The 24,957-nt window shown below is 43.9% G+C and overlaps 1 protein-coding gene across 1 annotated transcript; it reads left to right on the forward strand.

The window, feature by feature from the left end:
• Positions 1-18,490: 18,490 nt before the first annotated feature.
• Positions 18,491-23,458, forward strand: LOC119323708 (ribulose-1,5 bisphosphate carboxylase/oxygenase large subunit N-methyltransferase, chloroplastic-like). Its single transcript, XM_037597412.1, has 13 exons — positions 18,491-18,937; positions 19,036-19,199; positions 19,302-19,385; positions 19,486-19,543; positions 20,049-20,102; positions 20,256-20,327; positions 20,564-20,644; positions 21,153-21,325; positions 22,125-22,227; positions 22,328-22,459; positions 22,618-22,740; positions 22,842-23,000; positions 23,081-23,458. The coding sequence occupies exons 1-12, from the start codon at positions 18,548-18,550 to the stop codon at positions 22,929-22,931; spliced, it is 1,524 nt and encodes a 507-aa protein (XP_037453309.1). The 5' UTR covers positions 18,491-18,547; the 3' UTR covers positions 22,932-23,000; positions 23,081-23,458.
• The last annotated feature ends 1,499 nt before the right edge of the window (positions 23,459-24,957 follow it).

The raw sequence follows: 24,957 nt of genomic DNA on the forward strand, positions 1-24,957 counted from the left end.
GAGAGGCAGTACTCCGACAGGGCTTCGCCAAGCACACAACGGAGGAGGAGAGGTGTTGGGGAGGGGAGGGCTGCGCCTTGGAGGGTGGTACGGCTGCCCTCCCCTCACCCCTCTATTTATAGGGGGAAGGGAGAAGGAGACCGGCCCCCTAGAACCCATCTAGGGGGGGTGCGGCGGCCTAGGGGAGAGGGGAGAGGGTGGCTTGCCCCCCAAGCCAAGGGGGCGCCCCCTCTAGGGTTCTCCCCCTTAACCCTAGGCGCATGGGCCCAAGGGAGAGGGTGCGGCCAGCCCACCAGGGGCTAGCTCCCTGCCCCACGCAGCCCATGTGGCCCCCCGGGAGGGGTGGCCCCTCCCGGTGGACCCTCGGAACCCTTCCGGTGGCCCCGGTACAATACCGGTATGACCCCGAAACTTCCCGGTGTCCGTTTGACAACTTCCCATATATAAATCTTTACCTCCGGACCCTTCCGGATCTCCTCGTGACGTCCAGGATCCCATCCGGGACTCCGAACAACATTCGGTAGTCACATACTAGTCTTCCTAATAACCCTAGCGTCACCGAACCTTAAGTGTGTAGACCCTACGGGTTCGGGAGACATGCAGACATGACCGAGACGCTCTCAGTCAATAACCAACAGCGGGATCTGGATACCCATGATGGCTCCCACATGCTCCTCGATGTTGTCATCGGATGAACCACGATGTCGAGGATTCGATCAAACCCTGTATGCAGTTCCCTTTGTCAATCGGTACGTTACTTGCCCGAGACTCGATCGTCGGTATCCCAATACCTTGTTCAGTCTCGTTACCGGCAAGTCACTTTACTCGTACCGTAATGCATGATCCCGTGTCCAACACCTTGGTCACATTGAGCTCATTATGATGATGCATTACCGAGTGGGCCCAGAGATACCTCTTCGTCATACGGAGTGACAAATCCCAGTCTCGATCCGTGTCAACCCAACAGATACTTTCGGAGATACCTGTAATGCACCTTTATAGTCACCCAGTTACGTTGTGACGTTTGATACACCCAAGGCACTCTTACGGTATCCGGGAGTTACACGATCTCATGGTCGAAGGAAGAGATACTTGACACTAGCAAAGCTCTAGCAAAACGAACTACACGATCTTTTATGCTATGCTTAGGATTGGGTCTTGTCCATCACATCATTCTCCTAATGATGTGATCCCGTTATCAACGACATCCAATGTCCATAGTCAGGAAACCATGACTATCTGTTGATCACAATGAGCTAGTCAACTAGAGGCTCACCAGGGACATATTGTGGTCTAAGTATTCACACGTGTATTACGATTTCCGGATAATACAGTTATAGCATGAATAAAAGACATTTATCATGAACATTGAAATATAATAATACTTTTATTATTGCCTCTAGGGCATATTTCCAACAACCGTCGTCTGCGATGGATGACTCAATGGGCATGCGCACAAGTTGTCACTGCTACAGTTTGGTTAGACTTCAAACAACCAGCTGGGATGAACCGCTGGCCAGATTATTGACACAAATCATACGGAGTCATTTATGACCCTCCACGATTGACCTCAAGCTTCCGTGGATTTGCATCGCGTTATCAAACCAATGATATATACCTTCTGCTATGGTCAAATACGGAGAATCTCAAGACAACTCTTTGAGTCATCTTAAGACTCGGGGGCTACGATGATATGACTCAGCAAGTCTTGCCAGTTTCAGCAAATTCAAGTGCCCCAAGATGTTGAAGGGAAAGATAACCCGATCCCGGAGGCTACTGTTATATTGATGAAAATTTAAAAGGCCGTCAGAGAATTTCCGACTCAAAAGTATATGACAAAATCCTGACTCAATGAAGAAGTTCCGGGTCATCGGAAAGGATTCCGGTTCAAAATCCGGCTCAAGGGAGGTCAGTCTCATTGAAGCTCTCCAAATATCCGGTTTACAATCCGGTTCAAAGGAAATTTATCTATCATGAAGCTTTCAAGCTCTCAAATCCGGTTCAAAATCCCGGTTCAAGAAGAATTTATCTCTTGCAAAAAATTAAAAGTTGCCGAAGAGGACCTGTTGCCATGATGCACGGTTCAAACATGGGTATCCCGCCTTATTGGCTTATCATATTATTGGTTACATGGGGGCTTCAGCTTACAAAGCGGAGTTCTGTCCATTAATCCGGCTATCACGCCACAACAAAGCTTGGGAGCTTCACACCCAAGGGGCCAAAGAGAGTCTGGATGCTATGCACAACTCAAACATAGGCACCCAATGAGCACAGCTCATCACGTTACTTGGGGGCTCCTTGTGTCAAATACCAAGGAGTTTGAATGGACCCTTGTAGCTGGGTATCGACCCACGGCTTGGAAGCCCGGTATATTTATCTAAAACCCCGGGTTAACCTGCCTTCATCAAGTAAGACACTCCTATCCAGGTCATCCTGGCACGGCCCTCCGAACGATTGACAGTTACTCTCATTGAGACCCTGTACTTGTCAAAGTTAAAACGGTGATTGGTTAGTTGGAGGTCCATCTTAAAAGGCTTTGTTAAATGGTTCAACTCAGCGGCCTAGCAGCCCACAAAAAGCCTCGAATTTGGGCCTGGCAGCCCTCAAAAAGCCTCGACTACATGGTTTTATTTGCCTTTGTCAATATTTTTCTCATTTAATAAATTTTATGTTGGACTGGTGTCTATTGACCCGGCATGACTATCAGTCATCAAATTAACCCGGTGTTCATTAACCCGGCTTGGCTTTCAACTACAAGTTGTCAGTACATAATCACTTATAATTCGGTGTTTATTGACCCGGCCTGGCTTTGGACTATAAGTCACCAGCATATATTTGGATTGCGCCATTGGAATTATATGCGCTTATAAATCATTGGGTATATTATTCAAATAGCCAGCATGGCTGGATTTCTATTATGGTTATCAATAACCAGTATTATGATTAAGTTTTTCAAAGTCGCTTTAGCGCAGTGGCTATCATATTATCAATGGATATGATTTTTATTCTACAATTGAAGGAATAGTCCCGAGTTGCTGCAGGCTTACAACCCGGCACTTGGGGGCTACATTATTTAAGTTGAGATTACATCAAATATGAAAGTCTCATGTCGCTGCAAGCATGCACCATGACACTTGGGGGCTAATGCAAAGTCGTCTCTTGCTCATCTTATTGAAGACCCGACTCATCACATTATAATGAGTCGGCCCTTGGGGGCTACCAATTGCTCATGTCAACAATTCAAGGTACAAAGCTTTTATTCATTATATTGAAGGGTCCACTGCTTAGTTAGTAAAACACAAGGCTCTTAACCTTGTGGACGTAAATTCAAGCCCCATGATGGGGGTTACATCATATGATGTTATTTTCATTGAAGTATATATCAAAGTCCCAGCTCAATATTATCTTACTGAGCCGGCCCTTGGGGGCTACACCGTTGCTGTTCAAAGTTTACATGATTATATTTACAAAGTCCCTGCTCATTATTGCATAATGACCCGGCCCTTGGGGGCTACACTGGTTGAAGTTTTTATGAGCATCAGGAAATTACAAGTCCCAGGTTGCTGCAAGCATGACAACCCGGCACTTGGGGGCTACATATGTGGAATACTCAACTCTTCAAGATTGTGAAATTTATATTGAAGCAAGTCTTAAGCTGTTGCTATGCTACCTTCTTAAAACTTGAGGGCTACAAGTGATAGTCATATAAGAGGTATATTTTCAAACTGGCCGGTGCTATCAATATTTATAAACCGGCAAGTTCTACATTCTTAAACCGGCTGAGGATCAGATGAATATTTCAAGGACCAATATTGTTTTTAAGCATTGGGAGCTGAATCAAAGGAGTTATTCTTCACAATATATTTTCTATGAAAAACCAGTGTCAGCAAGTTGATTATGAAGCTGGCCTATTAAACCGGATTTTCTATAAGAAGGAAGTGACAAGGACTTAAGGATGATCAGGATCAGTTTAACATGGATAAATCCAAATTAAACTGGGGGCTAATGTCGGGGATATACCCCGCGTTATGACCTGGCCGGAATCGTAAACCGGCCGGGACTTGGTAAACCAGCGGATGGTAAACCGGCAGACAGTTAAGACAGATGGCTGAGTCAGACGGTAAACCGACGGGTGTTAAACCGGCAGATGGCCAAGACAGACGGTAAACCGGCAAGTGTTAAACCGACAGATGGCCAAGACAGACGGTAAACCGGCAAGTGTTAAACCGGCAGATGGCTAAGACAGATGGTAAACCGGCAAGTGTTAAACCAGCAGACATTGTCAAAACCGACAAACATTGTTAAACCGGCAGACGTTCTTAAACCAGCAGACAATGTTAAACCGGCAGACATTGTTAAACCGGCAGACAATGTTAAACTGGCAGACGTTAAGAAGCCCAGGAAAGGAAGTCAAAATAGTTTAAGTTAAAGTCCGAGTTGGACTCCACATGTAACCCGCCCCTTCAGCATATTTAAGGAGGGGTAGGGCTCCCCAAAGAGGGACAAGAAAGAAACAATCTCTAGGGCTAGACACAACTAGAGGAGAGCCGGTTTACGGCGACTCCCTCGTGATGATAATGAGATCTAGCCTCAAACAGCATGTAGGGGTTTTACCGGATGATGTTTCCCGGGGCCCAAAGCTGTCTAAACCCTTGTCTTGTGTTGCGTCTCTCGATTCCGCTCAACCCCTCTCAAGCTACCATGTAGATGCATTGGACTCGCGACTAAGTCCTCACACTAAGGACATCTTACGTGTTAATTCCATGACACTAACCCTAAATTTTCAATTCATCTCTAATCTACAGAGTGTTTTGACTAGATAAGATAGTTTCAATCGTGGCAAGATTCATGGCGAACACAATGTGCTAGGAATCAGATAGGGATAGCACAGTGATTGAGTCCATACCCTAGTTCGGCGATAAACTCGCTACAGCGGCAACAGCGGGGATGATTCCCGTTGACGGCAGCGGAGACCAGCGGCAGGAGGCAGCTGGCGGCGAGGAGGACGATCCGGAGACCCTAGAGGCAGAGCGGGCTAAGCGCGGGCGAAAGAGTTCGGAGAAAATTTTTCAAAGTTTTGCCCGTGGGTATATATAGCCCGACCCTATCGGTGTGACCGAGTGGAACAACTCGGTGGCACCGAGATGCATAACTGCTAGCAGTTACAGCAACTTGGTGTGACCGAAAAGTTCAAATCGGTTGCACCGAGATTGAAAACCTAGATCAACTTAGTGATCTCGGTATGACCGAAATGGAAGAATCGGTCAGACCAAAACGCACAAAGAAGTTTTGGAAGTTTAAGTCTATGCCAAATCGGGGACTCTGGGTGCTCCTCACACAGAGTGGTTCGAATCTGACTTGATCAAATTTTGTGATGTAGCATGAATAGAGTTTGAGACAACAAAAGCATAGATAGCTAGAGAAGGTTCTTAGGCATTCTTGTCCATCCACTTGGCAAAAGAAAAAGAAACCAATCAATCAAAACAACAAGTGGATGTCCTCGAATGAGTAAAATATGCAACCAACATGCTCACACAATAAAATGGCAAATGAAATATGTGGCAAAGCGTGCACAACCAATTCTAGCATCTATCAAGCAATTGGCGATGACTAGGTCATCTATATATGAGTATATTGACTTAGGAGTCAAATGAGAACATTTGATCATAGGTCATACTCATCGTTTAAGCTCAAGTGGGGTTACCACTTTTACATAATCCATTGATGTGTTCACACCATTAGAGTTGCTTTGACTCAATTCTTAGAGTAAAGCTCCCCCTAGATGTGAGATCCCCCCTTAGAGGGATGAACTAACCTTGGGTTTTGTCGATGATGACTTCATGTAGGTGTTGAAGATGTGGATGCTCAATGTTGATGTAGATCATTTGGAGCAATCCTTTGGAGTGAGTTGCACTTTCAATACCTACACGGGTTAGTCCCACAAGGAACAAACAAGGATATCCATAGACATAGAGTGATGCACACACAAGATGATGTCTATGAGAGCATTAGGTTACCTTGTCCCTTGTCTTACCAACAAGAGGGTTTGTGACTCCTTGAACTAGTGCAAGATGTGGAAGTTGATTGCACTTGTTGTTGCCAAAATGATATGAGTGAAATATGTTGGCGGAGTCACCCTCAAGAACTCTCTAGTTCTTCTTCTTGGGATCCACATCATCTTGATGGGAATCCTTGGAGTTGTAGTCGTACTTGATGAAGTAGAACTTGACGTAGTCTTGGGAACCCCCTTGACCAAGGCCTTAGGAGCTTCTTCAAATGCATCAATCTCCTCTTGAAGCTTGTCCTTGCCTTTTTGCTTGTGGTCTTGTGGTGGAAGATAATCTTGAGCTTGTGTCCCTTTGAAGGAAGTAGGATCATACTTCTCTTGTTGAGGAACAAACTTCATCTTGGGGTATTGATCTTCTTCCCACTCAACTCCATTGGCATTGAACTTTCGTTCAAAACCAACACCTTGGTTCTTTCGGTGCCTTCCTTGCTTGCGTACAATTTCCTCAAATTGCTTACTCCCGACAAGGCTCTTGTAAACACCTTTCTCTATAATTCCCTTCAATAAGCTATTTTCTTGCTCAAGTGTAACTTGGCTAAGAGAATCATTAGTGGAATCAAGAGAACTACTAGAAGCAACAATATTGGATTTAGCATGATTATTGTTACTACTAGTGGAAGAATCCTTCTTGTTCTTGTTACTAGACTTGACTTGAGGCATGTAAGTAGATAAGAGTAAACGCTTGGCAATGTAAGAAGAACTTTTCTTACGAAGATCATCATTGATTGCCTTTAAGAACTCATGCTCTTGCTCAAGGTTGAGCTTTTCAAAGCGTAACTTCTCATGAGTCCTTAAAAGTTCTCGATGATCTTCTAAGATAGTTTCATGAGCTAACTTAAGAGTGTTTAGTTCTTTAGTTAGGAGCTCAATCTTCTCCTTATCGTTGTCATTCGTTTTATCTTGATTAGCATGACTAATTGACGTTTCATCATAGTATTCATCACTAGAGTTGTCAACAAGTAAATCTTCATCACCTAACAAGTCATCTTCATCACTATTGAAATTAACATACTCGGGGTGTGTTAACTTTGGGCCTTTAGCCATGAAACATCTTCCAAGTCCTTTATTTGGTGAATCAAATATGTGGTAGGAGTTGGTTGACACAAGTACTAGACCGGCAACACCTTCATTTTGAGTATATTCGGAGTCGGAGTGATAGCTTCTCTCAGAGTGATTGTCGAAGTCGGAGTCGGATACCCATTCACCAACATGAGCTTGATGTCTTCGTTTTGTGTAGCTCCTTGATGACTTGTCCTTCCTTTCCGAATCCTTGCTTCTCTGGGATGTTCTTCGTTCATAACGATCATCTCTACTCCTCCTCTCTCTTGGTGGTGATTCTTCTCTTCTACTTCTCCTTTTAGGTGATTCTTCTCTTCTTTTGTAGGGTGTCGTACACTCATTGGAATAGTGTCTGGGTCTTCCACAATTGTAGCAATTATGCTCTCGACTAGAAGATCTTTTGTCATTGTAGGACCTTGACTTGGAGCTTTTCTCTTTGCTTCTACTCATGTAGAACTTGTTGAAGTTCTTCACCATTAAGCTCAATTCTTCATTGAAGGTTTGTTTCTCACTTGATGATGTCGGGGCTTCACATGAGGCTTTGTAAGCACCACTTGACTTGTTGTGAAGTTCCTCCTTATCCTTGAGTGGCATCTCATGAGCAACAATTCTTCCAATGACTTCCGTTGGCTTGAGATCTTTGTAATTGGGCATCATTTGGATCTATGTGCACACAGTATCATATTTTCCGTCCAAAGCTCTTAGGATCTTCTTGATGATGAATTTGTCGGTCATCTCTTCACTTCCCAAGCCGGCAATCTCATTTGTGATAAGAGCAAGCCTAGAGTACATTTCAGCGACACCTTCACCATCCTTCATTTTGAACTTGTCAAGTTGACTTTGTAGCACATCCAACTTGGATTCCTTCACGGAGTCGGTACCTTCATGCATATCAATTAAAGTATCCCAAATTTCCTTTGCATTCTCAAGACGGCTGATTTTGTTGAATTCTTCGGGGCACAATCCGTTGAAGATGATATCACAAGCTTGAGCGTTGTATTGCAGCATCTTCAATTCATCCGCATTAGCTTCACGGTTCGGCTCTCTCCCATCAAAGAACTCACCTTGCAAGCCAATACAAATAATAGCCCAAACGACGGGGTTATGTTCGAGAATATGCATTTTCATCTTATGTTTCCAACTAGCAAAATTAGTACCAACAAAGTAAGGACCTCTACGGTGATAATTTCCCTCGCTAGACGCCATACTCTCCTAGGTTGTGAAACCAAGGCTATGACCACCAAAAGCTATGCAAATCAAAGCAAATGGAGACCAAAGCTCTGATACCACTTGTAGGATTGAAAGTATGTCTAGAGGGGGCTGATTAGACTACTTGACCAAAAAAAACTTATCCTTTTCCCAATTTTAGTCTTTGGCAGATTTTAGCTATCTTAGCACACGTCAAGCAATCTTAACACAATTCAAGCAAGCATGCAAAGAGTATATGAGAAGCGGAAAGTAAAGCATGCAACTTGCAAGAATGTAAAGGGAAGGGTTTGGAGAATTCAAACGCAATTGGAGACACGGATGTTTTTGTCGTGGTTCCGATAGGTGGTGCTATCGTACATCCACATTGATGGAGACCTCAACTCACAAAGGGTAACGCTTGCGCGAGTCCACAGAGGGCTCCACCCATGAAGGGTCCACGAAGAAGCAACCTTGTCTATCCCACCATGGCCGTTGCCCACGAAGGACTTGCCTCACTAGCGGTACATCTTCACGAAGTAGGCGATCTCCTTGCCCTTACAAACTCCCTGGTTCAACTCCGAAATCTTGTCGGAGGCTCCCAAGTGACACCTAGCCAATCTAGGAGACACCACTCTCGAAGAAGTAACAAATGGTGTGTTGATGATGAACTCCTTGCTCTTGTGATTCAACTTATAGTCTCCCCAACACTCAAAACTCTCTCACAGGATTTGGATTTGGTGGAAATAATATTTGAGTGGAAAGCAACTTGGGGAAGGCTAGAGATCAAGATTCATATGGTAGGAATGGAATATCTTGGCCTCAACACAAGTGTAGGTGGTTCTCTCTCAGAAAATGCAAGTTGGAAGTGTAGGTTCGTTCTGATGGCTCTCTCCACGAATGAAGAGGAGGTGGAGGGGTATATATAGCCTCCACACAAAATCTAACCGTTACACACAACTTGCCAATCTCGGTGGGATCGAATTGAGAAACTCGGTCGGACCGGTTCAGCAACTCTAGTGACTGTTAGGATTTTCGTGGGACCGACATGCAACTCGGTAGGACCGATATGGTTAGGGTTAGGGCATAACGTAATCTCGGTGAGACCGGTTACACAAACTCGGTGGGACCGATTTTGGTAATAAGCTAACCAGAGAGTTGGTCAGGTAAACTCGATGGGACCGGTTCGCTCATTTCGGTGGGACCGAAATGTTATGAAAAGGAAACAGGGAGTTTACATTGCAATCTCGGTGGGACCGATCGCTCATCTCGGTGGTACCGAAACGTTACAAAGGGAAACAGAGAGATTACAATCCCATCTCGGTGAGACCGAGATCCCTATCGGTGAGACCGATTTGCCTAGGGTTTGTGGCAGTGGCTATGACATCTAAACTCGATGGCGCCGGATAGAAAGAATCGGTGGGGCCGAGTTTGACTTTTGGTTTAGGTCATATGTGGATGTGGGAAAGTAGTTGAGGGTTTTGGAGCATATCACTAAGCACTATGAAGCAAGAACCTCATTAAGCAACACCTCATCCCTCCTTGATAGTATTGGCTTTTCCTATAGGCTCAATGTGATCTTGGATCACTAAAATGTAAAATGTAGAGTCTTGAGCTTTGAGCTTGAGCCAATCCTTTTATCCTTAGTATTTTGAGGGGTCCACTTTTCTCATCCATGCCATGCCATTCATTGAGCTTTTCCTGAAATATTTATCTTGGAATTATGTTAGCTCAATGAGCTATATGTTGTTAGGAATTACCAAAACCACCTAGGGATAGTTGCACTTTCAATCTCCCCCTTTTTGGTAATTGATGACAACATATAGATCAAAGCTTCGACAAATGATAATAAGAGTGAAAAACATTGTCGCTTTGAGAAGTATGTGATAAGCAAGAGCTCCCCTAAATTTGTGCATAGTTTAAGATTTGCTTTGGACTGCAAATTCACAAAGAGTTAGGCTCATGGGTTACTCTTCCATGTCACATACATCTTGGTGGAGCGCTCAAAATGATAATAATTTAAATACATGCACTCATCACCAAGCAAAGTGAATGATCATATAAGGATAAAAGGATAATGTCATTCAACAAGCATTAATGTAGCATATGATCAAACACATGATCATCCAAGTATCACACAGACATAAAGTATCTCAATCAAGCAAATAAAGTTCAACCACCAAAGCAAGAGAGAATAAAAAGCAACACTCTCTCTCGAAGCATGTGATCTATACATTTTTCTCCCCCTTTGGCAACAAGTTACCAAAAAGTTCATAGAAAATGCATAGCACTAATCGTCTCTCAGGCTTGATCTTCAGGTGGTGGTGTAGAGATGGCTCCTTGGACGAAGACTTCAGTAGATGTGGATGGAGTTGGTGGAGTAGGTGTTGGAGTTGGTTGCACTGGGGTTGTAGCTGGTGCAGATGAAGTCGCTCTGGTGTCTGTCACTGGCACTGCAGCTGATCTCTGAGCTCTAGGCACTCTGGCAAAAGCCTCAGTGGTTGTCTTGCCTTTCCTCTCATGCATATCATCCTGGAGTTGCTCAACAACAGACTGGATCTCAGTTACCTTCATATCCAAGTCATAGAACTTTTGCTCCATGATCCTCTCCAGGCTCTCCTGGTTTTGAGTCAAGGTGGCCATCCCCTTCTCAATCCTCAGAGTGGATGCAATCAAGTAGCCAAGCTGATCCTGTTTGCTCTTCAAAAAGTACTGAGATGCCTCTTCCATTGTTGGCATCTTGGTAGCCTTCTCTGTCCTTGCCTTCTCCTTCTTTGCTTGTGCTTGCACAGAAGATGGTTCATCTTCATCCATAACCACTTGGTTGTCCTCAAAGTCTGGATAGATGGGCATGTGATCCTTGTCCAACAAGTATGTGCCAGTGCCCATCTTGGAGTTAATCAGCTCCTGGATCTGTGGGGCATACCCACAACTTCTCTTTTGGTTAGCAGTTGTCCTCTTGATAGTTTCAACTATGAGGCTCATGACCTTGAACTTTTGTGGCACATCAAATAAGTGTAGCAGATTTATTGCATGGCCTCTGATCATGTTGTGATCACCTGACTTGGGCAAGAGAGTGTGCCTGAGGATCCAGTTGATGGTTGGCAGTCCTGACAGAAGGTAATGTACTGATCCAAACTTGTGTGTTTCAACAACAGCATCTGGGATCTCCTTGTACATATGTGCCATAGTGTTGTGATCCATCTTCTTCTTGGCATAGACATCCAAGTCATCCTCTTTCTCCTTAGGTGCATTGATCAGATTAGCCCATTCTTCAATTGATTATTGGTACCTAGTACCTTCAGACATCCATACTATCCTGCCATCTGGATAGAAGTGTGCTGTGGAGTAGAATTGCATTATTAGCTCATCATTCCACTTTGTGAGCTTCTGCCCAACAAAGTCTGCCACTCCACAAGCACTGAAGTTGTCATACACACCAGGATAGTGTTCTTCATTCTCCTTGATGTACTTCCAGTCCACACACCTCATGTCACATACTATTGGCTTCTTGTCCAGCAGCACTGTCTCATAGAAATCCTGATGTTCCTTTGTATGGAACCTGTAATCCACAGCAGTTCTCCTCCTGACTGCATAAGGATCAGTCAGCCTCCATTGTCTGAGTCCTGCATCCTTTCTCAGCTTCATGTTCTCAGCTACAGGATGAGCATCATTATGGTCTGGAATTTTTGGCTTCAATTTTCTCAAGACATGCTCTTCCTCATCTTCCTCTTCAGCAACAGTTTCAGGCACTGGGGCCTTGTTCTTCTCAGCAGCTGATATGTTCCTGGTATTCCTCTTAGGTGCAGTCTTGGGCTTGGAGGCAGCCTTGGGTGCTTATTTGGGCTTTGATGAAGCAACCTCTGACCTGATAGCATCACCCATAAGCTTTTGAGCTTTGGGTGCTGGTGCCGCAACCTCTTCTTCTTCCTCCTCTTCCATCATGGAAGGCTTTCCAACAACTCTGGCCATGGTCTTCTTGACCCTTTCCTTCCTCTTCTTCCCTTCTGCAGCAGCCTCTTTTGGTCCAGATTCCAAAGGTACTTGAGTGGAGACTCTGGCTTTAGACATGGGAGTTCTCTTTGCAGGTGCTTTGGTCTTCATACTAGGCTTAGTGGTTATAGCTGAGCCATATTCTTTCTTGAGCACCTTCTTCTTGGAAGTGGCCTCATCCTCAACAGCCACATAGTCTTCATCCTCTGTGTTGACCTACATGGCTGCAATGTCTCATGTTGCAGACTTTATCGACGAAGAATAAAGTGCGATAGGTCGTTGTCATGCGCTCAACTATGCTGTTGGAGTTGATGAACTCATTTATCTTCGAAGCTTTCGCTGTTATTTTGCTTAGTTGACCTCCAGCCATATTATCTGTGTAATAAATACTCTTTATGAGGACCTCGATGTAATAAGTGTGTGATTGAACTCTGTTATAATTCCTCGAGTACTGTGTGTGTCAGCATGCCGATCCAGGGATGACACTTAAGCACAGAGACTTCCGTCCATTGGGATCGTGGTCGCTACAATTAAAGACCATTTCCGACCTTAAGAAAAAGCCTTTAAATAAAATAGCAAAATAACTTTTAAAATAATATTTTTTATGGTAGTCCTATATATAATAGGAGTCAAATATACCTTTTTATAGATTGTTCACACCCTAAATTAAGTACTTGTAGTTCAAGTCTCAATTCAGGGGTTTTTGAAAAACCTAACAACAAGAACAACAACAACAACAACAACAACAACAAAGCCTTTAGTCCCAAGCAAGTTGGGGTAGGCTAGGGGTGAAACCCATAAGATCTCGCAACCAACTCATGGCTCTGGCACATGGATAGCAAGCTTCCATGCACCCCTGTCCATAGCTAGCTCTTCGGTGATACTCCAATCCTTCAGGTCTCTCTTAACGGACTCCTCCCATGTCAAATTCGGCCTACCCTGCCCTCTCTTGACATTCTTCGCACGCTTTAGCCGTCCGCTATGCACTGGAGCTTCTAGAGGCCTACGCTGGATATGCCCAAACCATCTCAGACGATGTTGGGCAAACTTCTCTTCAATTGGTGCTACCCCAACTCTATCTCATATATCATCATTTCAGACTCGATCCTTCCTCGTGTGGCCACACGTCCATCTCAACATACACATCTCTGCCACACCTAACTGTTGAACATGTCGCCTTTTAGTTGGCCAACACCCAGCGCCATACAACATTGCTGGTCGAACCGCCGTCCTGTAGAACTTGCCTTTTAGCTTTTGTGGCACTCTCTTGTCACAGAGAATGCCAGAAGCTTGGCGCCACTTCATCCATCCGGCTTTGATCCGATGGTTCACATCTTCATCAATACCCCCATCCTCCTGCAGCATTGACCCCAAATACCGAAAGGTGTCCTTCTGAGGTACCACCTGATCATCAAGGCTAACCTCCTCCTCCTCACACCTAGTAGTACTGAAACCGCACATCATGTACTCGGTTTTAGTCCTACTAAGCCTAAACCCTTTCGATTCCTAGGTTTGTCTCCATAACTCTAACTTCCTATTTACCCCCGTCCGACTATCGTCAACTAGCACCACATCATCCTTAAAGAGCATACACCATGGGATATCTCCTCGTATATCCCTTGTGACCTCATCCATCACCAATGCAAAAAGATAAGGGCTCAAAGCTGACCCCTGATGCAGTCCTATCTTAATCGGGAAGTCATCAGTGTCGACATCACTTGTTCGAACACTTGTCACAACATTATAGTACATGTCCTTGATGAGGGTAATGTACTTTGCTGGGACTTTGTGTTTCTCCAAGGCCCACCACATGACATTCCGCGGTATCTTATCATAGGCCTTCTCCAAGTCAATTAACACCATATGCAAGTCCTTCTTTTGCTCCCTATATCTCTCCATAAGCTATCGTACCAAGAAAATGGCTTCCATGGTCGACCTCCCAGGCATGAAACCAAACTGGTTTTTGGTCACGCTTGTCATTCTTCTTAAGCGGTGCTCAATGACTCTCTCCCATAGCTTCATTGTATGGCTCATCAGCTTAATTCCACGGTAATTAGTACAACTCTGAACATCCCCCTTGTTCTTGAAGATTGGTACTAATATACTCCGTCTCCATTCTTCTGGCATCTTGTTTGCCCGAAAAATGAGGTTGAAAAGCTTGGTTAGCCATACTATCGCTATGTCCCCGAGACCTTTCCACACCTCAATGGGGATACAATCCGGGCCCATCGCCTTGCCTCCCTTCATCCTTTTTAAAGCCTCCTTGACCTCAGACTCCTGGATTCGACGCACAAAACGCATGCTGGTCTCATCAAAAGAGTCGTCCAGTTCAATGGTAGAGCTTTCATTCTCCCCATTGAACAACTTGTCGAAGTACTCCCGCCATCTATGCTTAATCTCCTCGTCCTTCACCAAGAGTTGGACTGCTCCGTCCTTGATGCATTTGACTTGGCCAATATCCCTCGTCTTCCTCTCTCGGATCTTGGCCATCTTATAGATGTCCCTTTCGCCTTCCTTCGTGCCTAACCGTTGGTAGAGGTCCTCATACGCCCGACCCCTTGCTTCACCAACAACTCGCTTTGCGGCCTTCTTTGCCATCTTGTACTTCTCTATGTTGTGTGCACTCCTATCCAGGTATAGGCGTCTGAAGCAATCTTTCTTCTCTTTAATCGCCTTCTGGACATCATCATTCCACCACCAGGTATCCTTATCTTCGCTTCTCCTTCCCCTAGACACTCCAAACTCCTCCGAGGCCACCTTACGAATGCAAGTCGCCATCTTCATCCACACATTATCCGCATCCCCTCCTTCCTCCCAAGGGCCCTCCTTAATGACCCTCTCCTTGAACGCCTGAGCTACCTCCCCCTTGAGCTTCCACCACTTCGTTCTAGCGACTTTAGCCCGCTTATCCCGCTGGACACGAATCCGAAAGCGGAAGTCAGCAACCACCAGCTTATGCTGGGGTACAACACTCTCTCCAAGTATCACCTTACAGTCTAGGCACGCACGCCTATCTTCTCTTCTCGAGAGGATGAAATCAATCTGGCTAGAGTGTTGGCCACTACTAAAGTCACCAGATGTGATTCTCTCTTTCTAAAGAGGGTGTTGGCTACAGTCATGTTGTAGGCTAGAGCAAAGCTTAAGACATCTCCTTCTTGATTCCTGATGCCATAGCCAAAGCCCCCATGCGCCCCTTCAAAACCTGTGTTAGATGTACCCACGTGGCCATTGAGGTCTCCTACTATGAAGAGCTTCTCACCAATCGGTACACTCCTAACCATGTCTTCCAGGCCTTCCCAGAACTCCCTCTTGGTGTTCTCATTATGGCCTACTTGCGGGGCATATGCGCTGATAACATTGAGAACCAAGTCCTCAACTACCAGCTTGACCAGGATAATCCGGTCCCCACGTCTCTTGACGTCTACCACTCCATACTTGAGGCTCTTGTTGATCAAGATGCCTACGCCATTTCTGTTTGCAGCCGTCCCCGTGTACCATAGCTTGAAGCCGGTATCCTCCACCTCCTTCGCCTTATGTCCTCTCCATTTGGTTTCTTGGACGCAAAGGATATCAACACCTCTCCTCACCGTTGCATCAACTAACTCCCGAAGCTTCCCTGTCAGAGACCCTACGTTCCAGCTACCTAAGCGAATCCTCCTAGGCTCGGCTAGCTTCCTTACCCTTCGCACTCCTCGAGTCAAATGCGAAGACCCTTGCTCATTTTCCACTACATCTGGGCGCCGATGTAGCGCGCCACTAAGGATGCGACGACCCGATCCTCGCTCACTTGCCACCGTATCCGGATCAAGATACGGCGCGCCACCTGGGGGGTGACGGCCCGGCCCTTGCCCATTTTCCACCACACCCGGGTTCCGATGTGGCGCGTCGCTGAGAGGGTTACGCCCCAACGAAAATCTTTTGGGTTTCATCTCCAAAAGAGTGGCTGAGTTTTTACGTTGGCTCGCCAAGCCTATCACAACCCTCCTCCTTTACCCGGGCTTGGGACCGGCTATGTTGAGACAACATAGGCGGAGTTTTTGAAAAACCTAATTTAGAAAATACTTTTTGGCAAATTATTTTTGCAAGAAAAATGTTTCTATGTCCTATACACATGGAATGATCATTGGGCAAGGTTTTAGATCAAGGAGAAGAAGTATAAGAGTGGCAGGATTTATTTGATTTTCTAGTGCACTTGAAAACAACAAAAACAAAATTCCAAATCAAAGGCAGATAAACACAAAAGTTTTTGTTGGATACAATTCTTATGCTTGATTAACCCTAAGTGTTGTGTTATGAAAACTAGGGTGTGACAGGGGGAACCATTGGGGAGGCCATCTTCATGAACCTTGTTGCCTCCGTGATGATGTGTGAGTAGTTTCTTCAGGACCTACGGGTCGATAGTAGTATCTGGATGCCTCTCTCTCTCTCTCTCTCTCTCTCTCTCCCTCTCTCTCTCTCTCTCTTGATCTTCAATACAATGATCTTCTCTAAGATCTATCTGATGTAATTTTTCGCGGTGTGATTGTTGGTATCTGCTAAATAGTGGCTTTATGACCAGATTATTCATTGAATTTATTTTAGTCTTCGAGAGCTCTTTGTTGCGTAATTTTATAGCTTTGTATTTCTCTCCGATCTATCCGTCTACTTTGGCCAAAAGTTAGATTGATTTATCTTCAGCGAGTGAGGTTCTTTGTGGTAGGTTCAATCTTGCATTGATCTTGCCCTATGACAGGAAGACAAAGGCATGTATATATTGTTTCTACTAAGGATAAAACAACGGGGTTTGTTCATATTGATTGATCTTATTTTTCTACATTATATCATCTTACTTAAAGCAGTACTCTGTTTGTCATGAACTTAATACTTTGAGATGTATGTGGATATCGGTCTTGGGGTGGAGTAATAGTAGTAGATTTAGTTAAATTAACGGTCTACTTGTCATGGACGTAATCCCAATGTAATGATTATGCTATGGCTAATCATCAAAATTCAAAAGTATGCTCAATTTTATCAATTGTCCAACAGTAATTTGTTTATCCACCGTTGCTATGCTTTCGAGAGAGATGCCATAAATGAAGCTATGGCCCTCGGGTCCATGCTCCATCAATACTAGTGTTGCTTTGCCTATCACATCAGTTTTAATCTTGTAACTGGCAAGAACAAGGGGAGTGACGACCCCCTTGCCTTTGTTGGGTGCAAGCAATTGTTGTTGTGTGTGTGTGCATGTATTATTCACACTGCTAGTGTGATGGCTCCTACTGGTTCGGTAAACCTTAGTTCTTAAATGAGGGAAATAATTTCTGCTACTATATTACTTCACCCTTTCTCTTCAGAAAAATCCAACAACTCTATCGCGAGTAGCAATACTCTTATTTCGAAAAAGTTAACAACTAAACTTTGTGCACTTGTAGAACATCAAGTTAGTGCTCCGGTTCAGCTTTGCGTTCGTGTTTGGCATGGGAAATGAGTTGAGGATTGGAGATCCTACATGTACTCGAGGTAGAGGCCGCCCAAGGCATCACTGAGGTTAGTGATCGGTTATACGGTTATGTCCATGACATCTTAAAAAAAGATCATCGTTTATCATGTATTAAAAATGTCTAACGTGTATAAAAAATGTCCACATGTATACAAAAAATGTACAATGTGTTTTTAGAAAAAAACATTGTTTATTAAAAGAAAATTCCACCATGGAAATGCTCAAGGTGTACCTAAAAAATGTTTCATTTGTATTAAAAAATTCTCATTGTATATTTGGATTTTTAATATATATTCAACAAAAAAATGCTCAAACATGTATTTAGAAAAATATTCATCATGTATTTAAAAAATGTTCAACGAGTACAAAAAAATATTCAGTGTGTATTAAAAAAGTCGACATGTATTTGAAATAATAATAAGAAGTAATAAGAAAATCAAAACCAATGAACATCATAAAGAAAAACACAGAAAAAACGCGTGAAACCTTTTCAAAACCGGCCGAAACCGATGAAATATTTCAATCTTTGCAAAACCGTTCGTGTACATGTTAGCTGGGCCGGACCCGGTCGAGAGAGTCACGCCCCATCGTCACAACAAGCCTTCTCAAGCCCACGAAAACGGAGATTTCAAGCCCTTTTGTTTTGAAATGAGAGATTTCAAGCCCTGCCCGTAAGAGAAACGGATAAAACCCCAGGCCCGCCACGAACGAGCGGATAAGCCCCCGCACCCGCACACAACCGTCCCCACTTTCGCGGCTTCGCCATGGCCACCTCTACCACCACCGCCACCGCTCTCCACCCCCAGTTCCGGCCGCCGTCGCACCCGCGCGCACCCCGTCGGCTCCGCCCCTGCCTCTCCTCTTCCTCCAGCGTCCGCCTCCGCTTCTCCGTCCGCGCCGCAGCGGCGTCCGCGTCCGCGTCCGCTCCGGCGCAGCGCGAGGCCGTCGCGGGCGTCCCATGGGGCTGCGAGATCGAGTCCCTGGAGAGCGCGGCGTCGCTGGAGCGGTGGCTCACGGCCTCGGGGCTCCCCGAGCAGCGGCTGGCCCTAGAGAAGGTGGACATCGGCGAGCGCGGCCTCGTCGCGCTCAAGAACGTCCGAAATGGAGAGAAGCTGCTCTTCGTGCCCCCGACCCTCGTCATCACCGCCGATTCGGTAGAAATGATCATGGAATCTATCTCATCAGTCACTACCCCATTAGCGGCATTCAGTTTTCACAATTACTGTCTTTCTTGTGCTCGTGTCGTGTGTAGGAATGGAGCAACCGCGAGGTTGGGGATGTTATGAAGAGGTACTCTGTGCCCGACTGGCCGCTTCTCGCCACCTACCTCATAAGCGAAGCCAGCTTGGAGGGTTCGTCGAGGTGGAGCAGCTACATCGACGCATTGCCTAGGCAGCCTTACTCGCTTTTGTACTGGTATAGCCCCACGGTTGCTGTTGCCATGACGCCCAAGTGATAAGACGAGTGGTTTTTGAGATAACATTCTCAATCTTGTACAGCCTTTCTTTGTCATTTTAGGACTCGCACTGAGATAGATGCATACTTGGTGGCTTCTCCGATCAGGGAACGGGCAATTTCAAGGATCAGTGATGTGATTGGGACGTAAGTGTCTATCTGTTTTTGTCCTAGTCGTTGTTGACCATACTAAGTTTTCTCCTCTGTTTGGTGCCCTCACTGGAATGACGCCTTATGGTTTTGGCAGATACAATGACCTTCGAGATCGAATATTTTCTAAATATCCAGATTTGTTCCCCGAGAAGGTATGCTTCGCAACCGCTGCTATATTACTCCCTCCGTTCCAAAATACTTGTCGTGGTTTTCGCTCAAATTAATACTTATCGTGGTTTTAGTTCAAATTTGAATTAAAACCACGACAAGTATTTTGGAACGAAGAGAGTAGTTTAAACTGATGAACATAAGAGGGGGGTTTGGAGAACTATTCTTGTGACATGGGGCATTCACGGGGATTCCATTTTATTTGAAGTTAAACATAAAAAACACTGCCATCAATCGATTATGTCCGGAATTCGTCGCAGCCGGTGCCGCCCAATTTCTATACACAGAAGCATAAATTCGATTAATTAAATGTTCCGAATACAGCATGACTAAACAATGCTGATGATATTTAACTGTTTGACTATCACTATGAAAACAAAGGAGAGGAAGTCGCTACTGTAACAAATAATATGGTCTGATGACACCAAATGTACCAATTATTATCATCAATTGATTTTTGAGTTTGGTGCCACTACTTTCTTATTTTAGGTATACAACATGGAGAACTTTAGATGGTCCTTTGGCATTCTCTTCTCACGTCTGGTAAGAAAAAGTGTTATGAAGCTACTAAATATGATGCAAACCTTGTTTTACTTCATTTTGCTTATCTGATAGCCCTTTCCGTTGCATATACATATGCTTTTGCTCTCCTTTTCTGCTGTAAGAACTTGCACACTGCATCGGACTATTTTGCAGGTTCGTTTAGAATCAATGGACGGAAAGGTTGCACTAGTTCCTTGGGCAGATATGCTTAACCATAGCCCTGAGGTATTACATTTTCTATTTTACAAAGAATCAATTCAGTTTTAAGAAATTGTTGTATGGAATTATGAAGCACAGCAAGTTCCACATTTCTCCTGTTTAGAAAAGAATTTTTAGCAATATTGTGCTGACTTCCTTAAGCACCACATATTGGACAATTTCCCACCTTTTCCCATCATTTCCCAAGACTTCCTAAATTGCACAATGTCATGCATTTTTTCTTACCAAAATCAACTTTCCAGGTAGATGCATTCCTGGATTATGACAAGTCATCGCAAGGAATAGTCTTCACCACTGATCGGTCGTATCAACCAGGTGAGCAGGTAACTTTTTTTATTTGTGCTTTGACTCTACTATATATTTTCTCCATACCAAGTTAGTTATCAAAAAGTCCATCAGTCCTCATCCATTTGTAATTGTCATGTCCATGACACTAATGATGATCAAAATCTTCACTATTGCTTGTTTTCGGAAGGCCATTTGGCATCTTCTTTTGGTTTTACAGAACTGGGATTTAGTTGAAATCTAATATAATTTCATCTAGTATATTGTGCACCCTTTTCTGTAGCAATAGACTGGCATTTAAAGTACGAAATCATCTTGAGTCTTGTACAGGCTGTGTCTCTGCATCTATCCACTTTATATTTTACAGATAGAGTATACTTGATTTCAGATGGGCCACTGTACTTATTTTATTGTGGCCTTTATCATTTTCTGCATGTTTTACGCTTGGGGCCAATTAGTCTTATTCCATGCATATATTATTTTAAATGTGTTTCTTATGAGAATTATTACTAGCTAATTTGTCCGTTTCTTGTTTGACCTCCTCAGGTGTTTATATCCTACGGGAAGAAATCCAGTGGTGAGCTATTGCTTTCCTATGGTTTTGTACCAAAAGAGGGAACCAATCCAAATGATTCAGTTGAATTCATGGTGTCTCTTAACAAATCTGATGAGTGCTACAAAGAGAAATTACAAGCACTAAAGAAACACGGTTTGTCAGAGTAAGTGCTCTCATCCTTTTTCCATGCGGAACTTCATATGCTTCTGTTACTTGGTTTAGGTTAGAGAAGTTCATTAGACTGGGGTATTTGTTGGCATATTTTTGTTTTTACTTCATGATAGTATCAAGAATAAAATACAAAAATAACATTTTGTTTGTGCAATGAGTTTGTAACACATTTCATTTAGAAGAGAATTTTTAATCACATTTTGCCCTCAAGAAGTAAATTTAAGATGCTATATCTTGTGTCGATGGTGTTGATCCATTTGCATGAGTGTCTTGGTGCTTACATCCTCGTTGGTTCGATGTTCTCTCTCCCAATAAAATGGTAAAGTCCCTGCTCACGTTTTGGAAAAAAATGAATTTGCAGTTGTGCATCTAGTCATAGATTTTGACTTGGTTCATTGTTTTGGGTAATGGAAGAGAAAACTCTCCCAGCATCTGGAATTTTGAGATGCATATAGTCATAGTATTTATTACAAATTTGTCCAAAAGGGCAACGAAAATGGCTAGCCACATAAAAACTGGAGAAATGCTCAACACCACCTAAACTGGGACATAAAGATCGTGGCAATCAACTCCAACTTCTTGGCACCATCCACCATAGGCTCTTGTTTCTTGTCAGTGTCACCTTATTTTTGAGAGGACCTTTAGGTTGCATGTTCTCTGGGGAAAATGCCACCAGTTCAGTAGTATGTGCAACATTGTTTTCATTTTTATTGCCTTGTTTTGTACATTTCTGATACTATCAAAGTTATATAGTTGGTATTGACAAGAGTGGATCTGGTCACCATTATCAGGTCTGAAAGTTTCCCCTTGAGAGTCACAGGGTGGCCAGTTGAGCTGATGGCTTATGCCTTCCTCGTAGTCAGTCCTCCTGAGATGATTCAACGCTTTGAGGAGGTTAGTGCTGTTATTTGGCACCAATTATTTTCAGAACTGTGTCCATACAGCTATAACAAGGGTGGTCAACACAACATGCCTATATAACTTATTTGTGCAGATGGCTGTTGCTGCATCCAATAAAGGTTCATCCAAGCCTGCACTTAATTATCCCGAGCTGGACGAGCAGGCTCTTCAGTTTATCTTGGACTGCTGTGAATCTAGTATAAAAAAATATACCAAGTACCTAGAGGTGAGATCTTGTCTGCAGCTATCTTGCAGATTTCACAATTCCCCATGTGATTTAAAGACTGGGCCATTCCTGTTATCAGGATACACAAATCATAATCATTCGGCACCAATATTGTTTCTTTGAAATGTCAGTTTTTAAGCCGACCAATAATGTTTCAGGGCGCCAAGGGTTCTGCAGAAGTTTCCATCAATACAAAGCAGGCCAACAGGACCTTGCTACTAAAACAGCTAGCAAGAGATCTATGCATCAGTGAACGGAGGATCTTATATCGCTCACAATACGTAAGACGGCAGAGTTCTTGCAGCCTAGCTGGCTGCTTCCCTCCGCGCATCATGCGGTTATTCTGTGGCATCTCACATTTTCTCCCGTTTATCTGGTGCAGATATTACGTAGGAGATTGAGGGACATGAGGGCCGGCGGTGAGCTTAAAGCTCTGTCACTATTCAATGGTCTCAGAAATCTCTTCAAATAAACAGATGGACTATATGTTCTCCCCCCTGAAGATTTCGGGGAGCAATGCTCGTGTGTCTCCGCCGACTTGGTAAATTCTCAATCTGTCCTCGTTTTTTACCACCTTCGTCTGTCCAAAGCCGTATTTTCACTGAACACCACATGATGCAGTTCCAGTTCCACCTCCCTGTTGCCGATGAGCTCGGCTGTTTGCCTGCCAAAGGCATATTGCAGTATCAGGCTAAGATCTTCTCCGGAGTTGCAACTGAATAGTAGGAAAAACTCGCAAAAGATTGATGTGATACCAAAAATAGCTGCGAGTTGTTATTGAACAGCCCTGAGCTTGGCATACGTGTGTATGTGATCTAGGATGCTGCAGCGCATCTGTTTATCTTTTCTTTTGGGCATCTAGAATTTATTATCCATGTAAAATTCTTCTACGAGTAGTACTTTTTCCCCCCAAACACAGAGCTCTTTTTTCGGGCCGCCTGTACTCTGTCTGTCTATCATGCCCAAGACGCGAGAGCATTCGCGCTTCCTGTCCGGTTCTACCGGTGGACTCGGTGGCGGTATTGTGTGACTGTTATTTTGTGCCATTTGCTCGGACACGCTATCGAAACATGGAATCACTCAACGCCATTGAAAAATCGAGAAAATTGACAGAAAGAGAAGTTGAGAATATCAGAACACATAGCGGAAGTTCTATTCTGATCCTGAGCTCAAATGCTTCTTGGTGAACAGTAAAATAAAAAAAACTAGTAAAAAAATTCAAAAAAAATCTGAATATTTTTTGTGGTAATCTTTGACAAATGTTTTTATGCTTGCAAAATTTCAGCATGAAATCATTTGTGGAAGGTGTGGCAAGAAAAAGAAAACGGCACTCCGAAATGTTTTCAAAACTAGCATTTCTGGAACATCAATTTTGTTTTTTTGCCATGACTTCCATGAATGTGATTTCGTGCTGAAATTTTGCAAGCATGTAAAATATTTGTCAAAGTTTATCAAACAAAAATTCAGAATTTTTTGATTGTTTTACTATTTTCTTTTATTTTACTGTTCACGGGGGAGCATTTGAGCTCGGGAGCCGATACTCCGCATCCAACACATAGCCACTACTTTCTTTAGCTACAAGGAGACAACACACACACAACGCTATATTTCGTAAAAGTAATAATATTTATAGTATATTTTTCTTTCATCCAAGTCTATTCATTCGGTATACTCAAAATACACCTTTGGTCCCTTGGCAAAACTGATAGTCGCACTACCGTCTTCTCCAGCGGTGGTATGGGGTTGGTGAGGTTTGGTGCACCGGTGTCCCAACGGTGATTGTTGGGCTTGGCGGTTGCTTGTTCAGGAGGTGCGCCGCGTAACGGGCGTAGGAGTTTTAAGGATCTTTGATTTTAGATGCGGCATCGGCGATCTATTCTCCAGGGCAATGGTTTGGAAGGATTGGTGCTTCGATGATTTACCGTTTGCGACAACAACTAAGGTTAGCCCAGCTCCGGCGAGGAGGAGCAGCAGTGGCGCGCCATCAACACGTCCGGGTGGAAGACGGTGGCAGACTCCCTGGGGACTTTGTTGTATTACGAGTAATTTCCTATTTTATCAGTCGACCTCATCATTTACGGAATCAATCCTTTTATGAATGTTCATTTCTTTTTGTGCAAGTGACATTTTCATTGAGCTGGAGATATGCTTTTCAAAAACGTTAGATATAGTTATTTATTTTTCCGACGAAACAAGGACTGTTATTCCAAAATAATAGAGTTACAGTCTAGAGACAAGATTTTCTCGATATATGGAAGGCCTTTCTGTAACGAGTATTTAACCAAAAACTATCACATTTGATGGAAACGTGACGAAAAACTACCACTCTACGATTTTGTGCGGAAAACTACCACTTTTGTCTTAATCCGTGGCAGAAAAACTACCAACTCGCGAAACTGCTCGCTTCGCCCGCGCTAAGCACCAAGCTGACCGGTTGGGCCTACGAATCTATTGCCATGCTGGCCAACCGACGCACGCCGCGCGTTAACGGCCATTAA

The sequence above is a fragment of the Triticum dicoccoides genome, chromosome 6B (assembly GCF_002162155.2).
Source record: "Triticum dicoccoides isolate Atlit2015 ecotype Zavitan chromosome 6B, WEW_v2.0, whole genome shotgun sequence".
Taxonomy (NCBI): Eukaryota; Viridiplantae; Streptophyta; class Magnoliopsida; order Poales; family Poaceae; genus Triticum; species Triticum dicoccoides.